This window comes from Liolophura sinensis, chromosome 11 (genome assembly GCF_032854445.1).
Source record: "Liolophura sinensis isolate JHLJ2023 chromosome 11, CUHK_Ljap_v2, whole genome shotgun sequence".
Lineage (NCBI taxonomy): Eukaryota > Metazoa > Mollusca > Polyplacophora > Chitonida > Chitonidae > Liolophura > Liolophura sinensis.
Genome location: NC_088305.1, coordinates 13,691,959 through 13,708,935, shown reverse-complemented (window position 1 = coordinate 13,708,935; position 16,977 = coordinate 13,691,959). Strand labels below are relative to the sequence as shown.

General features: G+C 39.0%; 1 protein-coding gene across 1 annotated transcript in view; it reads right to left on the bottom strand.

Moving 5' to 3' along the window:
- Positions 1 to 3,036: 3,036 nt before the first annotated feature.
- The window catches only part of LOC135478333 (rap guanine nucleotide exchange factor 4-like), a 67,195-nt gene continuing 53,254 nt past the window's right edge, over positions 3,037 to 16,977 (bottom strand). Inside the window, exons 18-28 of the mRNA XM_064758613.1 lie at positions 16,123 to 16,268; positions 14,858 to 15,004; positions 14,118 to 14,215; positions 12,205 to 12,330; positions 10,844 to 11,022; positions 10,427 to 10,517; positions 8,828 to 8,966; positions 7,484 to 7,548; positions 6,680 to 6,734; positions 5,882 to 5,936; positions 3,037 to 4,285 (exon numbers count right to left, since the gene is read on the bottom strand). Of these exons, the coding sequence (XP_064614683.1) occupies positions 4,213 to 4,285; positions 5,882 to 5,936; positions 6,680 to 6,734; positions 7,484 to 7,548; positions 8,828 to 8,966; positions 10,427 to 10,517; positions 10,844 to 11,022; positions 12,205 to 12,330; positions 14,118 to 14,215; positions 14,858 to 15,004; positions 16,123 to 16,268 (1,174 nt within the window). The 3' untranslated portion in view covers positions 3,037 to 4,212. The remainder of the gene's footprint in view (positions 4,286 to 5,881; positions 5,937 to 6,679; positions 6,735 to 7,483; positions 7,549 to 8,827; positions 8,967 to 10,426; positions 10,518 to 10,843; positions 11,023 to 12,204; positions 12,331 to 14,117; positions 14,216 to 14,857; positions 15,005 to 16,122; positions 16,269 to 16,977) is intronic.

Genomic DNA, 16,977 nt, shown 5'->3' with positions numbered 1-16,977 from the left:
CAAGGCTATAACATATCAAAATCTATAGACTCTGCATTCTGGGTAAATATTAAGGCCAACAGACAACGAGCCTGGATGCTACGGAGTGTTCAGGTAAGCCACATGGTGCGGTGCAAACTACAATTGTACATATGCACAGTATAATTCGTGTATAGATCCAAGAAACCTACGGGTACACGTGCTTGTGGCACTTCAATAACATACAAATACTGGAATAGTGTCACGAATATAACCTGTTAGGTACCCAATGCACAGTGCATCCAAAAAATGTACATTATATATCTTTCAGAAACGCCACAACAATAAATTCAGAAATTGTCTGCAAAGGTATCAGTAGCCTATATTAACATCATGTGCTGGAATAAGCCTGGTCAGAAGCTCAAACACCTACTGTAATTCTTCAACCATTTTGCACGAGTGTAAGGTGTTTATTCAAGCATATTCGGGAGACATTATTCTGTGTTGATTGATAAATTTTTAATTATACTTTTTGTGAACCCCTGTAATGGGCCAATCCAACCAATGTAGTTTTGTCTTCAAAATCAATTAAAAATGTACATAAATTGGACTGAAAGCTGATCTTTCATATCCGAAAAGTTTGAGGAATTTGGGCATGTCAAAGATATGGACTTGGCGTTTCCATTCACATTCAGCATAATGCCAGAGGAGGGGCCTCCGTGGCTAAATTGGTTAGCGCGCCAGCCCAGCGTAATGACCCAGGAATCTCTCACCAATTCAAGGTGAGTGTGCGGTCACTGTGAGTTTAAGTCCAGCTCATGCTGGCTTCCTCTCCGGCCATACGTGGGAAGGTCTGCCAGCAACTTGCAGATGGTCATGGGTTTCCCCCGGGCTCTACCCGGTTTTCACCCACCATAATGCTGGCCGTCGTCGTGTAAGTGAAATATTCTTGAGTATGGCGTGAAACACCAATTAAATAAATCAAATAAATAAATAATGCCAGAGGAAAAACAGAGCACGCCACATTTAACATAGGTGTTCAAGAAGAAATAGTTCCCTCTTTTTTCTATCCATTTCAGAATATGTAACGAATTCTAGTTTTAAAATGGTGCTGTACATTTGTATGTTTGCTGGGTTTATTCTATAGTTAATACTTGAATGGCTAAAATTCTTTTCCTTAGGTTTTATCAGCGTTTTGTAGACAGAGTTTACTTCAGTCCATGATGAGAGCAGCTTTCTCATGTTTTATAAATTTGATGGCAACACCTCATAATTGTACTAAATTCTGTCACAACTGTTTTCAAAATTCTGCCAACTGCATGATTAATTAATGACTTTCCATTGTTACTAAATTTTTATTGTATTCTCTTCACTCTTTTTCATCATTATGTAAACCATTTTTTTTTAATTTTTGTTTTATTAAAATGATCACACAAAATTTAGCGGCAGCTCAAATCTCCTTTTTGGAATTAATACTGTAACAAAAAGTTGGTGGATTTCTTATATAATAAATAATATTTGATCAATTTAATTGGGATCATTCCAGGGCAGAATCCATTTAGATCAGACCCAGTACAGCAACATTTGTAAAACTGTCTAGTGAAACATTCATTTATGTGTTATCAGCTTGATTAGTACAGCAGATGACTTAACATCCGTTTTTTTTTTCTTTAATCCACAAAATCGCACCATATATATCTTGTACATGTAAAAAACATGTACTCAGCAAGATGGCAAGACTTATGAAGTACAGCTTTCATATACATGTAAGTGTTTCAAGGAAAAGATTTATCTATCTGAAAAGTGTTTTACACCATACTCCATAACATTTCACTTATCCGACAACAAAGGACATACAGGTAGATGTACTTCTTGCTCGCACTCAAAGTTTTCTTTGAAATAATTGGAATGTTTGATGTTTCCTCTCCCAAACAATCACAAGCCTCATAAACGAAATCAAATTCAAATTCTTGGAAAATTATGGGTGCAGCAAAAGTGAGTAAGGCCAATGGGCTAAACTCTTTAAAAGCTTGATCCAAATAAATGAAACAGATCAGGCCAACTAACTCAAAGCTGGGATTGCCAACTTGGGCTTTTAGTATAGAATACAAATATAGTTATATTTTGGATCTATGCTGTACATTAAACATCTGTATGTCTAAAAAGAATTACCTCCCTTGTCATGCAGCAGCTGTGAGTTTACACTAGATTAGTTTTTGCTGTGTAAGACTATTAAAGGACAAGACAGCACCCGTCTAAAACATATTTTAGTTGAAAGCAAGATATTCAAGCTTTCTAAAAAAGTGTCATACTCTATTATTTTAATGAGATTTTATGGAATAACGTGTAGAACAAAATAACAATACGTGTACTACACAACCTGCGGAGAATTTTATCCAATCAAACACGACGCTATCAGACTGGGTGGCCTAAGCTGTAATGTAGCCTTAACCCATTCACTCAATGAAGTGACATATGATAACACAGAAATTGGGCATAAGACATCTGTTTGAGATCGTTTCGTTACGTGTAGCTGAGGGGCCATTTCACAGAGTGTTGTGGGACAGGTCTGTGTCATTTACGGACCACCACAGAGGTAAAATCAGTTGATTTGCAAGCCGGTTAGTATTCAATGACGGCATCACAAATTACGTCAGACAGCAGAATAACGTCTCAGCTCAAACTGCATTCATCTGCCCAGTAAACCTTAGGAATACTTAGACACGCTGTTCAACTTATACAAATACATTTTTTGTCGTTTATGTTAGCATTCAGTCAGCATGCAATTGCTAATTAACAAATGTCAGTCAGTGCAAAATTCAATGGATGCCGAAGGCTGAGAAGACTACATCTCATCGGACAATGCTTAAAATTAATTAAACCTGATGATATAATTTTTTCCTCTGAATTTAATAGAACTAAAGAATTTGAATTTTGCCCTTTGTGTTTTTTGCATACAAGAGATGTTAGCGTTTTCTTTCATAAAATACACTAAAATCACTGAAATGCTGTGCTTAAGCCCAGATGCTTGCTCTGACGTCCGCGATAACTAGGTCAGCACAACTCTCATCAATGAAGCCACCACTACAAAATTACAGCATAAAATCCAGCGACAGTCGAATGCCTAGATCAGCCTCAGTGGTGCTTAGATTTTTTTTCCAGGTGTATCAGATTTGGTAGGGGTCAGAATTACTGGTACCTGCACAACCCCTTCAGCGGCCACGACCTGAACTAGGAATACCACAGCCGCGCATCTGCAGGCTACTCGCAAACTGTATAAAAGATATAGTAGGTCTAATGTATGAACAGTTCAAGCAGTGGAAGAAATATCCTTCCAGTATGTCCAACTTCAGAGAAAGCCATTCACCACTTGCTCCACAACTTTAACCTGCCATAGGCTATAGCTTAAACTATTATACAGGAAATACCCTCGACATAAGAGAGCTAGAATAAATGTGACATCGCCTTGCTTTCAATAATGGAGACGTGCTGAAGCTGTAACAAGACGAAGTTTCACTAAACTTCTACTGGGTTGAAAAACATCAAAAAAAAAAAAAAAAAAAATCTAATGCCAGTTTAGGATACTTTGAATGGTAATCTTTCAGTGGACACACACAGTTAGGTGCTGTCTATCACTTTAAAGTGTGACATTGTGAAGAATGCAAACTGTAGGATACGTGTATATCAGGATGACAACAAATACTTTCCAAACGACAGAATGTACAAAATCACGATATTAGCCACTGAGAGGCGCAGATTTATCATGAGATCAGTCAATGCTTTTCAGACAAAGCTGTCTGTTGTAATTCCTCAGGGTTGCATCTGGTAGATGTCGGTCTTCACCTCAGAATACTTCCATTTTGAATCTTGCCACTACTTTCAGACGTCCCACCCAACAACCTTATTTATACAAGAGAGTCAACTCAAGGGAGGTAATCTGGTGGGGCCCTGCTCAAACATGGTAGCATACTTGATACATGTTCATTAATAATGACTGAAATATGTTTGAAAATTGCAATCTGGATTTTGTGGACCTGCATTTGATTTCCGTGCTGTGAAAAAGGCAATTCTAAAATCACTAACAAGCAACTACCTGCCACATAATAGGAAAACAGATGTTTCATATGCCATATTTGTCCTGCGAATCAGAATCATCTAAGATTTCTGGCACACTCGTGTTTTCCACTCACACCTCTAACAGTGAGCGCTTCTGGCCTCCACTGAGGTGAGTCCACTAATGACACTGGGGTTGGATTAGGTTCGCTTTGGTTCCAGCTTGTGAGAGAGTTGTGTGAGGATCCTTTGGTTGTCTATGACTTGGAGATTTCTGCGGAGAAAATAAACACATCTGTAATGTTCAGATCAATAACTAGAATCTCTTACCTACAGAAAAACAGGAAAGATAACTTGTAGTAGAAATAACATGGAGACTTGCGTGGTATATGTCTATATAGTTTTGATTTATTTATTTGATTGGTGTTTTACGCCGTACTCAGGAATATTTCACTAATACAATGGTGCCCAGCATTATGATGACAGGAAACCTGTTAGAGTTTAGCAGACCTTCCCACATACGACCGGACAGGAAGCAAGCAAGACTTGGATTGGAACTCACTGTGACTGCATCGGTGAGTGGCTCCTGGCTCATTGCACCATGGTGGCATGTTAACACCCTCTGCCACGGAGGCCCCCTACATTTTTGAATGCAACAGGACTAGAGGCTGCTTGCACAAAGCGATCATAGGCTCAGTTTGTTGTAACTACCATCGTGACACACAGTGAAAACATATCGTCATGGTAGGCAGTTTATCAACTTAGATCCCTATGTGTAAGAGGCCCCATGGGTGAGTTATGCTGCAGCAAGCACATTTGCATTGGTGAAGTTTTTGTCTTCAGCAAATCTTGTTATGGATGCTAACTTTTGATTTATTTACCTTATTTGATTGTTTTTTTCACTTTTTAATCAAGAATATTTCCCTTGTATGACAGCCGTCGGCATTACGGCAGAAGGAAACCCGTCATAGCGCGGGGGAAACCCGCAAGCATCCGAGGGTTGCTGGAAGACCTTCAAACATACCACCGGAGTGGGGGCGCGCATGAGCTGAACTTGAACTCACAGTCACCACATTGGTGAGAGGCTCCTGGATCATTGCGCTGCGCTGGCAAGCTGACAACCTTGGCCACAGAGGCTCCGATGGATATTAGGAGAGGTTTATCTAAGTTCTAACTTCTTTGTAAAATTGGCCACAGGTCACGAGTATAAAAAAATAGAAAATATGAAACATCTATAATACCCAAAACAAAGACATATCGGTAAAGATTATCGGATGTAGCCTTACAAGTTTTTCTCCTTTCTTAATGATTTGGATAGCAATGTAAAATTCACTATGGAATGGATGGCAGATGGCCAACTTCCGTTTTTGGACACTTGAATATCTGTCAATGGGTTTGATGTTACAGTGTACTGTAAACCAACACACACGGACCTGTACCTTGATTTCCATATACACCATCCATTAAATCAGAAACTGGGAGTCATCAAAACCCTACAGAACGGGGCTAAAGCTATCATTAACTAAAGTCCAGGACTTGGGAAAAGATAACAATCACACACAAAAAAAGCATTCAGTTGTCCATCATGTAATGAAACCTACATTGGAGAAACTCAAAAACCTCTATGTAACCATATGAAACAAAATATGAAACCCTCATCTAGTGGCAATGATTCTGCAGTATTCCAACCACCTAACTCTGGTCACACTTTTTGTAATGAAAGTGTACAAGTCCTTAGCAAAGAGTCTCGGTGATTTGAACAAGAAGTTAAAGATGATATTCTAGTCTGTGCTGTAAACCCCACTCTAAATCTCAAAGGCGGTTTAAAGAGACAACAAATTTTTGTTGACTTAAAGATTAGCTGACTTACCTGACATAAGAGCTGACATCTGAGGAAGGCTTCGTGGAAGGAGGGTATTCCAGATCTGACAACAACAACATAGCAGTATATGTTTTACTGGTAATCTTCTGAGATTTATTTATTTATTTGATTGGAGTTTAACGCCGTACTCAAGAATATTTCACTTATATGACGGTGGGCAGCATTATGGTGGGAGGAAGCCGGGCAGAGCCCAGGGAAAACCCACGATCATCCGCAGGTTGCTGCCAGACCTTCCCAGTTACGGCCGGAGAGGAAGCCAGCATTAGCTGGACTTGAACTCACAGCCACCACATTGGTAAATCTTCTGAGAAGGTGATAGAGTGTTACATCAGAAAGTATTTGCAGGAAACCTTCTGCAATATCAGTATCAACTGTAAAGTCCTTCTGGTGGTCGTTTCTTTAAGGAAAACCTCAAGCCACTTACATCAAAATTTTTTAGTAACAAAACTTAAACAATGTCAGAATATATCAGTGGCCAATGTGATATATTTCTGTCTTAAACATGTTTAATGTGAGGTCACTGTAAGCTGGAAAAGGAATGTTTGCCTCTGACAAGCATTTGCTGCGTTATTATTACTGCTGATGTGCTAACAAAATACATGTACATGTATTATCATTCCTTCTTTCTCTTGGAATTTTAAAAAAGAAAAACCTTTACATTGATTTTCAACTTCATCACTTTGCAGTATAAAATGTACATATAATTTGTCAGTCTCATGTTTTCTTGGTTTTCATATCAGACAACACAGTGTATTTTGTCGTTCACTGAGTTCGACATGTACTCACCTAGAGGCTGACTGCGACAGAATCTCACAGTTCTCATTGTTTGAGCAATCATATGCTGAAAATAATCAAAACATAACGCACAAGAATTTCAACATTACGTTCTCAATGTCATGTTCATCTTCTTCAACTATATTTTTTCCTCTGACTGGTGTTTTTCGATTCTACTTATTTCAACAAATACTTTGTTAAGCCCATGCTAGTTCTTAATCAAAGTGTACCTGAAACCAAACAGTCCTGAAAGTATTTTTATGGGCATAAACAATGCAAACTAAATAAAGAAAGAAACTTCCAGTTATCATTGCTCATCAGCCAACATAAAACGTGGCTTGCACATTTATTCTTTACACGTATTAATTTATTTATTTAATCGGTGTTTTACGCCGTACTGAAGAATATTTCAATTATACGATGACCAGCATTATTTTGGGAGGAGACTGGATAGAGCCCGGGGGAAACCCACGACCATCCACAGGTTACTGACAGACCTTTCCACATACGGACCTGGAGAAAGCCAGCATGACCTGGACTTGAACTCACAGCGGCCCTAATGATGAGAGGCTCCTGGGTCGTTGTGCAGCGCTGACGTGCTAACCCCCTCGTCCACGGAGGCCCCAAATTTTTCTTCGAGATTATTCTTACGTTGATTTACAGTGATTATTACAGGCCTACATGAAACAATCAATGTTTATTAAAACTACAAACAGGTAGAAGAAAATTTTTGAACGGGTTTTGTGCATTCACACATATACATATAAATCTACTGTGAAGTGTCTCATGTCAAACAAACATGATGTGACCACTTACCATTTTTTCAAAGTTTACTAAACCATCAAAGTATGTCTTGTTTCCTTCATGTGTGAAAGTCATGTCTGCCAGGAAAAAAAAATGGCACATTTATCATTCAGTAGTCACCCAGGAAACTGTTTTTTCATTGTTTGTTCACATTGCTCTCCAGATATTTTAATATAAGAGTGACACAAGAAAATTGACAAAGCATAGAGGAAACCACTGCGCCTTAACGTGTACAGTGTTCCATAATAAACTACTGTAATTCTACAACCTTCTTACAGGTTTGCAAGGATTTTATTCAGTCATATTCTGAAGGCATTATTCTGTGTGAACTGGTAAAGTTATACTTTTTGTGAAGCCCTGAAATTGGCCAATCCAACCGATGTAGTTTTGTCTATAAAATCAAATTAAAAATGTTCATAAAACTGCACTGAAAGTTGCTCTTAATTTCATATGTGAAAAAGGTTGAGGAAGCTAGGAACTAACACCTCATTCTGATGCATTTCCCATAATTTCAGAAAACACAAACATAAAATACCCAATGAAGGTTGGATCTAAACCAGTTTAAAGCTATCTCGGATTTATTGAGGTAAATGACCTCAGCAAAGCCTTTTAGACCAAATGTAGTGTACAGGCCTAAACATACAGTGAACATCCATCAGGTAAATAAATATCTGATTCATCATCTACAGTTAGGCCCTATATATAGTAGCTGAAACAGTAAACAAAGAATTTGTTATACCAGTATATATATATTTGTGTTGTTGCATGTGATGGTCTCTCCATATGTACTGTACGTTAAATGCTGTTCAGCAAGGAACAGTGTTACATGCACGCTTACAATTGACAGTTCTAGCAGTCTAAGTCCCTCCTACAGTAGGGATTAACATTGGGCAGACAGGGAAAAATACTAATTTGAGAATAAAGACAAGTCATTCATATGTGTTGTTAGACTTTCCCGTGCATGTGTGACATATTAATGAGATAAAACCTGCAAATACATCGGTCCTACACATCGAAATAAGAATTTGCTGCAGTTGGCCAACCCAGCTTTCTGACTGATTATTTATTTGATTAATTTGATTGGTATTGGTATTGGATTGTTTTACGCCGTACTCAAGAATATTTCACTTATATGACAACGGCCAGCATTATGGTGGGTGGAAACCGGGCAGAGCCCGGGTGAAACCCACAACCATCTGCAGGTTGTGGGCAGACCTTTCCACTTATGGTTCTGACTGATTAACTGAAGATTTATAGGTTTGTTGGGTATGACCACACAACAATTATGTCTGCTGTTTCACCACATTGGCATAAATACGAAACACGTGTGCCTTCAAATCTACAGGCACACCTCACCTTTCATGAGCAGCGGCATAAATGGAATGATGGGAGGGTTCAGTTTGGTCACAGACAGGCGGTACACACGGTGATTTCTGGACGGGTCCATTGTCGTCTCAAACTCTGCAAACGTTCGCTTGAATTTGCTGGGAAGTTTCTGCAAGAAATCAGATTTGATTACAATTAATTGTTGGCTTTAATTATGTACTCAGAAGTATTTCACTTAACTAGCTACTCCTTAAAAGTAGGATTAAATGATAAGGATCAAGGTAGTTTGAAATGCTTTCCTAAACTCTAAAAACAAAAATTGCTTTGTATTAAAACTGCTGTTTTTAGTTTCAGAAGATAATACGGAAACAGAAGTTTTCTGCCTTTTCCAAATTTGCCTCATGCGACATCATGACTTCACCCACCCTTAAAGTATAGCCAATATCACCTCATACATGTATATTTTCACGTGTGCATGACGCCATTCCAGCATATATGTAACTGCCTTGCTCGACATCATATCTGCCTGATTCATCACCACAGGAAAATTTTATGAAAACTGTCAAGAATTTTGTTTCAGAAGACTATTCACTTAAAAGGGTTAAACAGAGAAATTTATAGAGAATCTTTTTGAACCGTGGTGTTAGCTCTGCTCCGTGGGATATTCGTCATGTCATTTTGATATCTGCGCCTGATTTCTCTTTAGGGGTGGAGTAGTATTTCAATATACAACTGCTGTGGAGGAAACTGGAAAGTTCAAAGTTAACCAAGCACCTGCCGTTCACTGGCAACTGACAAACTTTCCCCTATGTAACTCACAGACCTGCACAGCATGCCATAATGGTAAAAGGTAAGAGATCTCCTATAAACTTCATGTAAGACCGAGCCAAATGACTGTTCTAGTATTGCTAACAGCTTATTTCCACCCATGCCATAAGAACACTGATGGCACAAAAAACTCAAAGATTCTTGAGGGCCATAACTGTTGATGAACATGCCAAATGAAAAAAATCCCACATGCATATAAGTCCTGCATGAATTATAACATGTGATGTACATGTAGGATGAAGTCATACAGGCTGCAAAATCACCTTACATGTACATAAAAAATTTGCCCAATAACTCCATAACATGGACACAGGCCCCTATTACAACTTCCATTTTTCGGTAGGGACGATTGTAGTTCTGTGTATTTTAGGGTATAAAGTCTTTTTTCGCTCCCAGGCAGCCATGTTTGGTGTACAGGTGCATGCTTGGTATTAAAATGCTGGAAACTATCTAAACTTTGAGGAGATATGAGCTTTATTGATGAAAGTTTGAAATTCTGGACGAGAGGACACAAGGTGTGAGATAGTGATGAGGCTGCGAGTGACATCCCCTTGGCGTTGCTAGGCACGCCTCCCAGCTGCCGGCATGGAAAGGTCCAGATTTTGACGGTCAACCTATGTCAAGATTTTTATGCCTTGTTTCTCATAGGCTGGGCCAGGTATGCACCAAAGCTTATTGGCCACGGAATGTTTGGGACTGAGCTACAGCGCTAGACGTTAATATTGTCGCTTACGGAAAATTAATGGGGGTCTGAGGCCAGTTTTCTAGGTAGAAAAGAGCTCCACAAGGGAGACAACTTACCTCCCATGTTTGAGACAGCCGACTCACAGCTATGTTACTGAGCCCCATGACAATGGCAAAGAAGGAGTTCAAATTCTGGTACTCTCTGCAACTGGAGGTAAAAAAGGAGGGAAATTTGCAAATACCACTCTTGTAGCACAGAGATCCATATTAGATTACTTCAAATACCTACCTGTACCTGTAGCTCACAGTTCCACTGTTCAAAATGCATCCAATAGGCTATTATTCCTTTATTTATTTAATTGGTGTTTTAAGTCGCACTGAAGAATATTTCACAATGGGAGAAAACCAGGCAGAGTCTGCGGGACTATGTGATAATTGGTTGAAGCTTAAACAAGTATACTATACCAGTGCCTAAAATGTAGATACACATAAAACAATGGTGAATCAGGAGACCTGGTTACCATGGTTACTTACTAGGATGCCAGTTTGATGAATTTACGCAGCAGCTGAACTCTCCGACTGACGTTCTGACTCAGGCACATCTCCGTGACAACCCAGAACTGAACCTCGTTAAATCTCCGCAGGAACAGGTCCAGGTTAGCTGTAATTTTACCGAACTTGTGACGCCCAAACACTAAATATATCAGCTCATACTGAAAATACAAAAACAAACAAATAATAATAACAACAAATGAAACCAAATACCGTCATGCCCAAATAAGCTGTTTTAGTAATAAAAAGAACGCTTCATCCAGTATATCTTTGACCTTTCAAATGACCTCTGTCAAATCTAAAGGTCTGTGGCATTCACACCAGGCAGAATAACAAAACAGACTGGCATAGTGACTGCATGCCCAGCAAGAACAACATACTGGTGTAGTACAAGGTTAAATCATAAGAGAAAAAAAGCAGAGAAGTATCGTTATTCATTGTTATTTATTTATTTGATTGTGGGTTTATCCCATTTCCAAGAGTTCTGGGTTTTATTTATCACACATCTGTGGTACAATGTTCTATGCATCGCTATTACTGTACCATATCTATATCTGTTCTATATGTGCGATTATCGTACATGTATGACAGCTTTATGAAACTCAGGGCCCTGAACTTTTTGCACAGGTTCAAGGTTGGAGCCGGGGCAAACCAGAGGCCTCGGAGTAATCCTATTACCTATTATCCTATCATCCTAATAGTCGCCTATTCAACAAACTTCCTAAATTACATCTGCAGCCAAACCAGCCAGAGCTGGTTGACCTTGAGATTGACCCTGTGACCTTGAGATTGATACAGGCTCCAGGGACAGGAAGACTTTTATTGGTTGGGTGAGCCAAGGTTTGATTGGATTTCTTTTTCATGTGTCAGAATAATCTTTTATTGGTTGAGTGAGCCAGCGTTTGATTGGGTTTCTTTTTCATGTGTCAGAATAATCTTTTATTGGTTGAGTGAGCCAGCGTTTGATTGGGTTTCTTTTTCATGTGTCAGAATAATCTTTTATTGGTTGAGTGAGCCAGCGTTTGATTGGGTTTCTTTTTCATGTGTCAGAATAATCTTACACCATAATGCAAGTAAAAAACTCCCCGTATTGTGTCTCACCTAAAATTCAGCTTTTTTTTCTAGTGACATATTTTGGTTGATTCTGATGGATTCATTCCACCTTACAGGGCCAATTAAGTCTTTTTATTTCTGAAGTTTGATTAAAATCTTATCAGGAAAATTAAAGATAAATGAGGAAATCAAAAGTGTCATTTCGAGGCCTTTTTACAGGCTAAACTTTAGGTAAAATACAGTATTTTTGAGAACTGCGGTGAAGTGCATATAGCCTATGACAGTGTTACCTCATGCAGACAGCTGAACAGCTCCCAGTCATACAGAGTCATCTGATAGGCCATCTCCCGGGAGCTGAACAGGTCCAAGACAGCGCCAGACCCAGACGTAGGACCCTCCTGCTCAGGCAACGGTGTCTGAAATCAGTAGATAGCACAGACTACATGGTGATACATTTAGCGCATGCAGTTAGCAGTCTACAATGAGGTGAAAGTTTCTGCCGGAGGCTTAGTGCATGGGTTAGGTTTGGGAGTATACTTGGGTATTTATGTTTGTATTTTTGGAGTCTTACTCCACAGTTTTTTCAGTCACATGATAAGAAGGAGTCTTAGGTGTGTGCAGATATATTGTGTTTCCTTGTGGCAGGGCGAGTCAATGTCGCCAAGTGCTGTCGTTACTGAAGTATCATGCTGAAGACACCAGACATGACACTCCACCCAGTCACACTATAATGACCCAACCCAGGTTTGATCTCACTATACTCATAGTGCGCCAACCGCTCATGTTTCCTTGCTCTAACCTCTGAGTTCTGAGCGCCAGGCGAGTTAGCAACAACTACCATTTTTAAAGTCTTTGATCTGATGACAATGAAATCACCTTACATGTGTACTACATGTATGCTCTCTTGTCCCATCATATAGAACATTAAAAAATATGTATTTTAAGAAGGAACCTGGTAAATTTATTAAATAAAAATCGATTACCTCTGAGACCTCAATTTAAACACAGTAACTAGATCTATACTTGTGCGTTTTAATTACCCACAAAATCCAACAATAACCAGTATTGGGCTTCGTTTTTAATTTACATATGTGTGTTTAATTAAGGGTCTAAACTCATCAAATCCCTTGAATGCTGCACAGTCTCGGTACATATTTGACTCGGTACGAAACAAGGTTCAGCGGTATTGGGTTACACAACAAACACCACGATGAAGGTGCTGAAAGTCTATTCTACCCTCAAAACTGAAAGACATGAGGCAAAAACTGCATATTTCATTCTTCCATTCTGTTTTACTCCCTCTACAGAGGTCATGAAATTTTAGACCAATCAATGGCAAGCTTATTCCATGGCAGCTGACCCAGATATGTGAAAGCTATGTATGTATTGTTGTGTGATGTAGAAATGTAAAAGTTTACTGTACATGTATTATGACATCATACCACTGAGCTCAGATTGGGACATCTTGAAACAAATGTTTCTTTTTTAATGTCGTGGCGTTTGGGTGTAAAGTACAAAATTTGTAAAAACAAAAGAGATATCTATAAACTGTGCGAAATAAGAGTTCTTTATATAAATCAGGAAGCAAATCTAACAAGTAAACAAACTCAAATTATTTTAATTTGTAGACATAAACAGCATGAAATGATATTACTCTGGGTCCTGGGAGGTAAATCTATTGGCTGGTGTGTTGAATGACACACTTTATGTTGTTTGAAAGGTCATCTCCATTTAATATGTATATCTGCACACCCACCACAACTAATAGCTGTGTGAAATGTTCCATAAAACTGTTTTTATTATCCGTGCAAGTGAGTGAGTGCTTGGGGTTTAACGTACTTCACAATATTTCAGTCATATAACGACGAAGGAATCCTTAGGGAGCATGTAATGTGCCTCCTTGTTGCAGGACGGATTTCCACCGCTCTTTTATCTAGTGCTGCTTCACTGCGACGCCTTACTGAAGGCAAGTAAGCTGCCCCGCCCAAGCCCTTATACTGATGCAGGTCAACCAGTTGTTGCACTATCCCTTTAATGCTGAACGCCAAGCGAGGGAGTTACAACTTCCTCTTTCAAAGTCTCAGGTGTGACTCGATCCAGGACTGACCCTGGATCTACCGCTCACGAAGCGAACACTCTACCAGCTGTGTTATCGGGGCTCGCTTTTATTATCCTAGAAAGACATCGAAACAATCATACTTACCAGGGCATCTAGATGTTCTCGAGGCACTATAAACAGTCTACCATTGAGACTCAAGCCTGTAGTAATGCACAGGTCAGGCTCCTTGAAAACCACTCTCTCTGAAACAATGACACAAGACACATTTCTTTACTACATTTCACGGAGAGGAGGTGCAAAAATGATAACATCCCTTAAAAAATAACACCAGACCAAATATATATGTATAGATGAAATAGCCCACATAAAGTTTAAAAAACATAATTTTGTGATGTTGAATACACAAGATATCCCATTTCAAAATAAGCACAGTCCCACACGTTAAAAATATCGAAAGCGCCGCCATGTTATCAGCATTAATCAATTAGGTGTGAGTTATCTCTATAACCAGAGAACACAGCTGTTTCCTCTGATGTCACCAGGGGTCATGGTGGTTAATGCAACAGCACGGTGCAATGACCCAGAAGCCTCTCACAAATGCCGTTGCTGTGTGCTCAAGTCCAGCTCATGCTGGCTTCTTCTCCAGCCCTTAAGTGGGAAGATCTGTCTGCAAGCTGCAGATGGTCATGGGTTTCCCCCTGGCTGTGGCCTGTTTCGTCCCACCATAAGGCTCGCTGCCTTCATATAAGTGAAATACTCTTAAGCTCCTGGGCCATTGCGCTGTTCTGGCGTGCTAATCCCCTCTGCCACTGAAGTCACTCTCAAACATGATGAGTTTTGTAGACAATGAACAGATTAGTATGCTGGTCACCATGGTAACTTACCTCCCGTGGACTTGACCTCACAGAGCACCAGGTCCACCCCAAGGGAGAGCTTATCCTGAGCGTGGATGATGATCTGACCCACAGGGGTGTTCATAGGGAGCCGCAATGTCGTGTATGTGTGGTCAGCACAAAACACCTTAAAAATATCTGAAATTAAAATTAAAATACATTTATCTGGTTATTGGTTGAAGGATACTTATTTACTTATTTATTTAACCCGTGTTTTACACCGTACTCAAAAATATTTTACTTACATCATGGTGACCAGCATTATGGTGGGAATTAACCAACAAGAGCCTAGGTAAAAACCCATTATCAAGGAACCCTCTTCAAGGATGCATAAAATGTCTGCTTTTCATGGAATTTATGGTGTGGCATAACATATAAAAGTGTAAAAACCTTCTTTCTGGGATGTATAAATGGCTTTAAATTACAAATTTCACAAGGCCTCAGCAGTCAGCCCGGACATTAGGTACAGTGCTATGGTGACATCCACTTTGACAGCTGTCAAAATAACATTGTTGTTTTGTTGTGGTGGAGGGGAGGGGGGGTGGGGGTGGGGTGGGGGGGTTCACTCAGCTAATCCCACATTCCCTGTATGTTCATCCCTGATGTCATTTCCCAATATTCTCAACCAATCATGAAAAATATACATAAAATATGACCGAAAAATGAAAATTCTCTTCTTCGTTTTTCTTCAAACAATAATATTCATTTTTATAGTACCTTTTCAAGTATCTCTTAATGCCATACTCAAGATCTTTTTACTTATTAGTGGAGGAAACTGGAGAGCACAGTATAAACCAGCGACTTTGGGCAATTTACTGATCAACTTCCCATGTGTGATAGAATATGTATGCAGTGTGTACTGCTGAAAGACAAGTGGTTTTAACAGAATGTTAAAATGCACAGCTGTCACAGCCCCACTACCAACTGTACTAATATTGTCACCTCATCCCCAGGAAATGTGAGAGTCGGCGAGTGAAAAGTGAAAAATTTATTCATATCATACAGGAAGATTTGTTTCAACCTACATTGTAATTACACATTGCACAACACTTAAACAAGTCTTACATGTACATGTATTTATAAAACATTTGAAGAAACACTCACTTATTTGAGCATTTTAATTGCAAATAAACAGTTCTATAAAAAATATAAATAAATATGAATTATAAAATGTCTCAACATGAACTCGCGTTCATAAAGGGAAAAAAGAACAAAAACCAGCAAAGGTATATCTCATGTGTCAAATTTACACTCACTTTCATCGGTGCCTTTGATTGGCTGTCGTCGCTTGAACACATCCCCCTCTGGCGGATCCTCTTTGGAGAACTTTCGACTCAGCATCAGATGAGGCGAGCCGATCTTACGTTTACCAGATTTAGCCCCACTCATCAAGTCAGGATTTCTTCAAAGAAACAGCCATTCATTTAGATTATACACTTATTTCTTCAGTTCTCCATAACAAGCAAATGAGGTAATAAAAAGGTTGCAGCTTCCTATTTGTTTGATAAATAATTTTTTGTTGCTTTGAATATGATGTCACAGTATACACCCTCCAATTTTTTAAAAACAGTCAGATTAAAGACATGTACAGAAACTCTTTCTATGTGAGACTTGTGCAATCCACTGACCTCATGGGACAAGGAGAGATTTCTTGAAGAGTGTGGGTCTTTTCTTAGACAGATGACAAATTTGTACAGCACAAAATTTTGCCTTGATTTTACTGACATAACAGTACCTTTTCCGGAAGTGTGCACATTTTTATATGAAAGATTCTTGAAATGAAGAGTGCAGATTCGATCAATGACAGATGTTATATTTCGACAACAGAAATTTTGCCTTTATAGTGAACACTTGCAGAAGCTTTTCCTGAAGTTTGTAGAATTGTTATACGATGGCTAGAAAACACAAAATTTTCCCGCAAAACTACACTTACAGAGACTTGAAATGAAGCACGTTGATTAGTTCTTTGACAGCATATTTGAATCACAGAACATTTTTTCTTGATTGTACACACTGTTTAACAAAGAAAACTTTTCCTGGGGCACTCTTATCTTTTCAATCCAAGATGGGGTATTTGGACAACATGAAATTATCCCATAAATATAGAAACA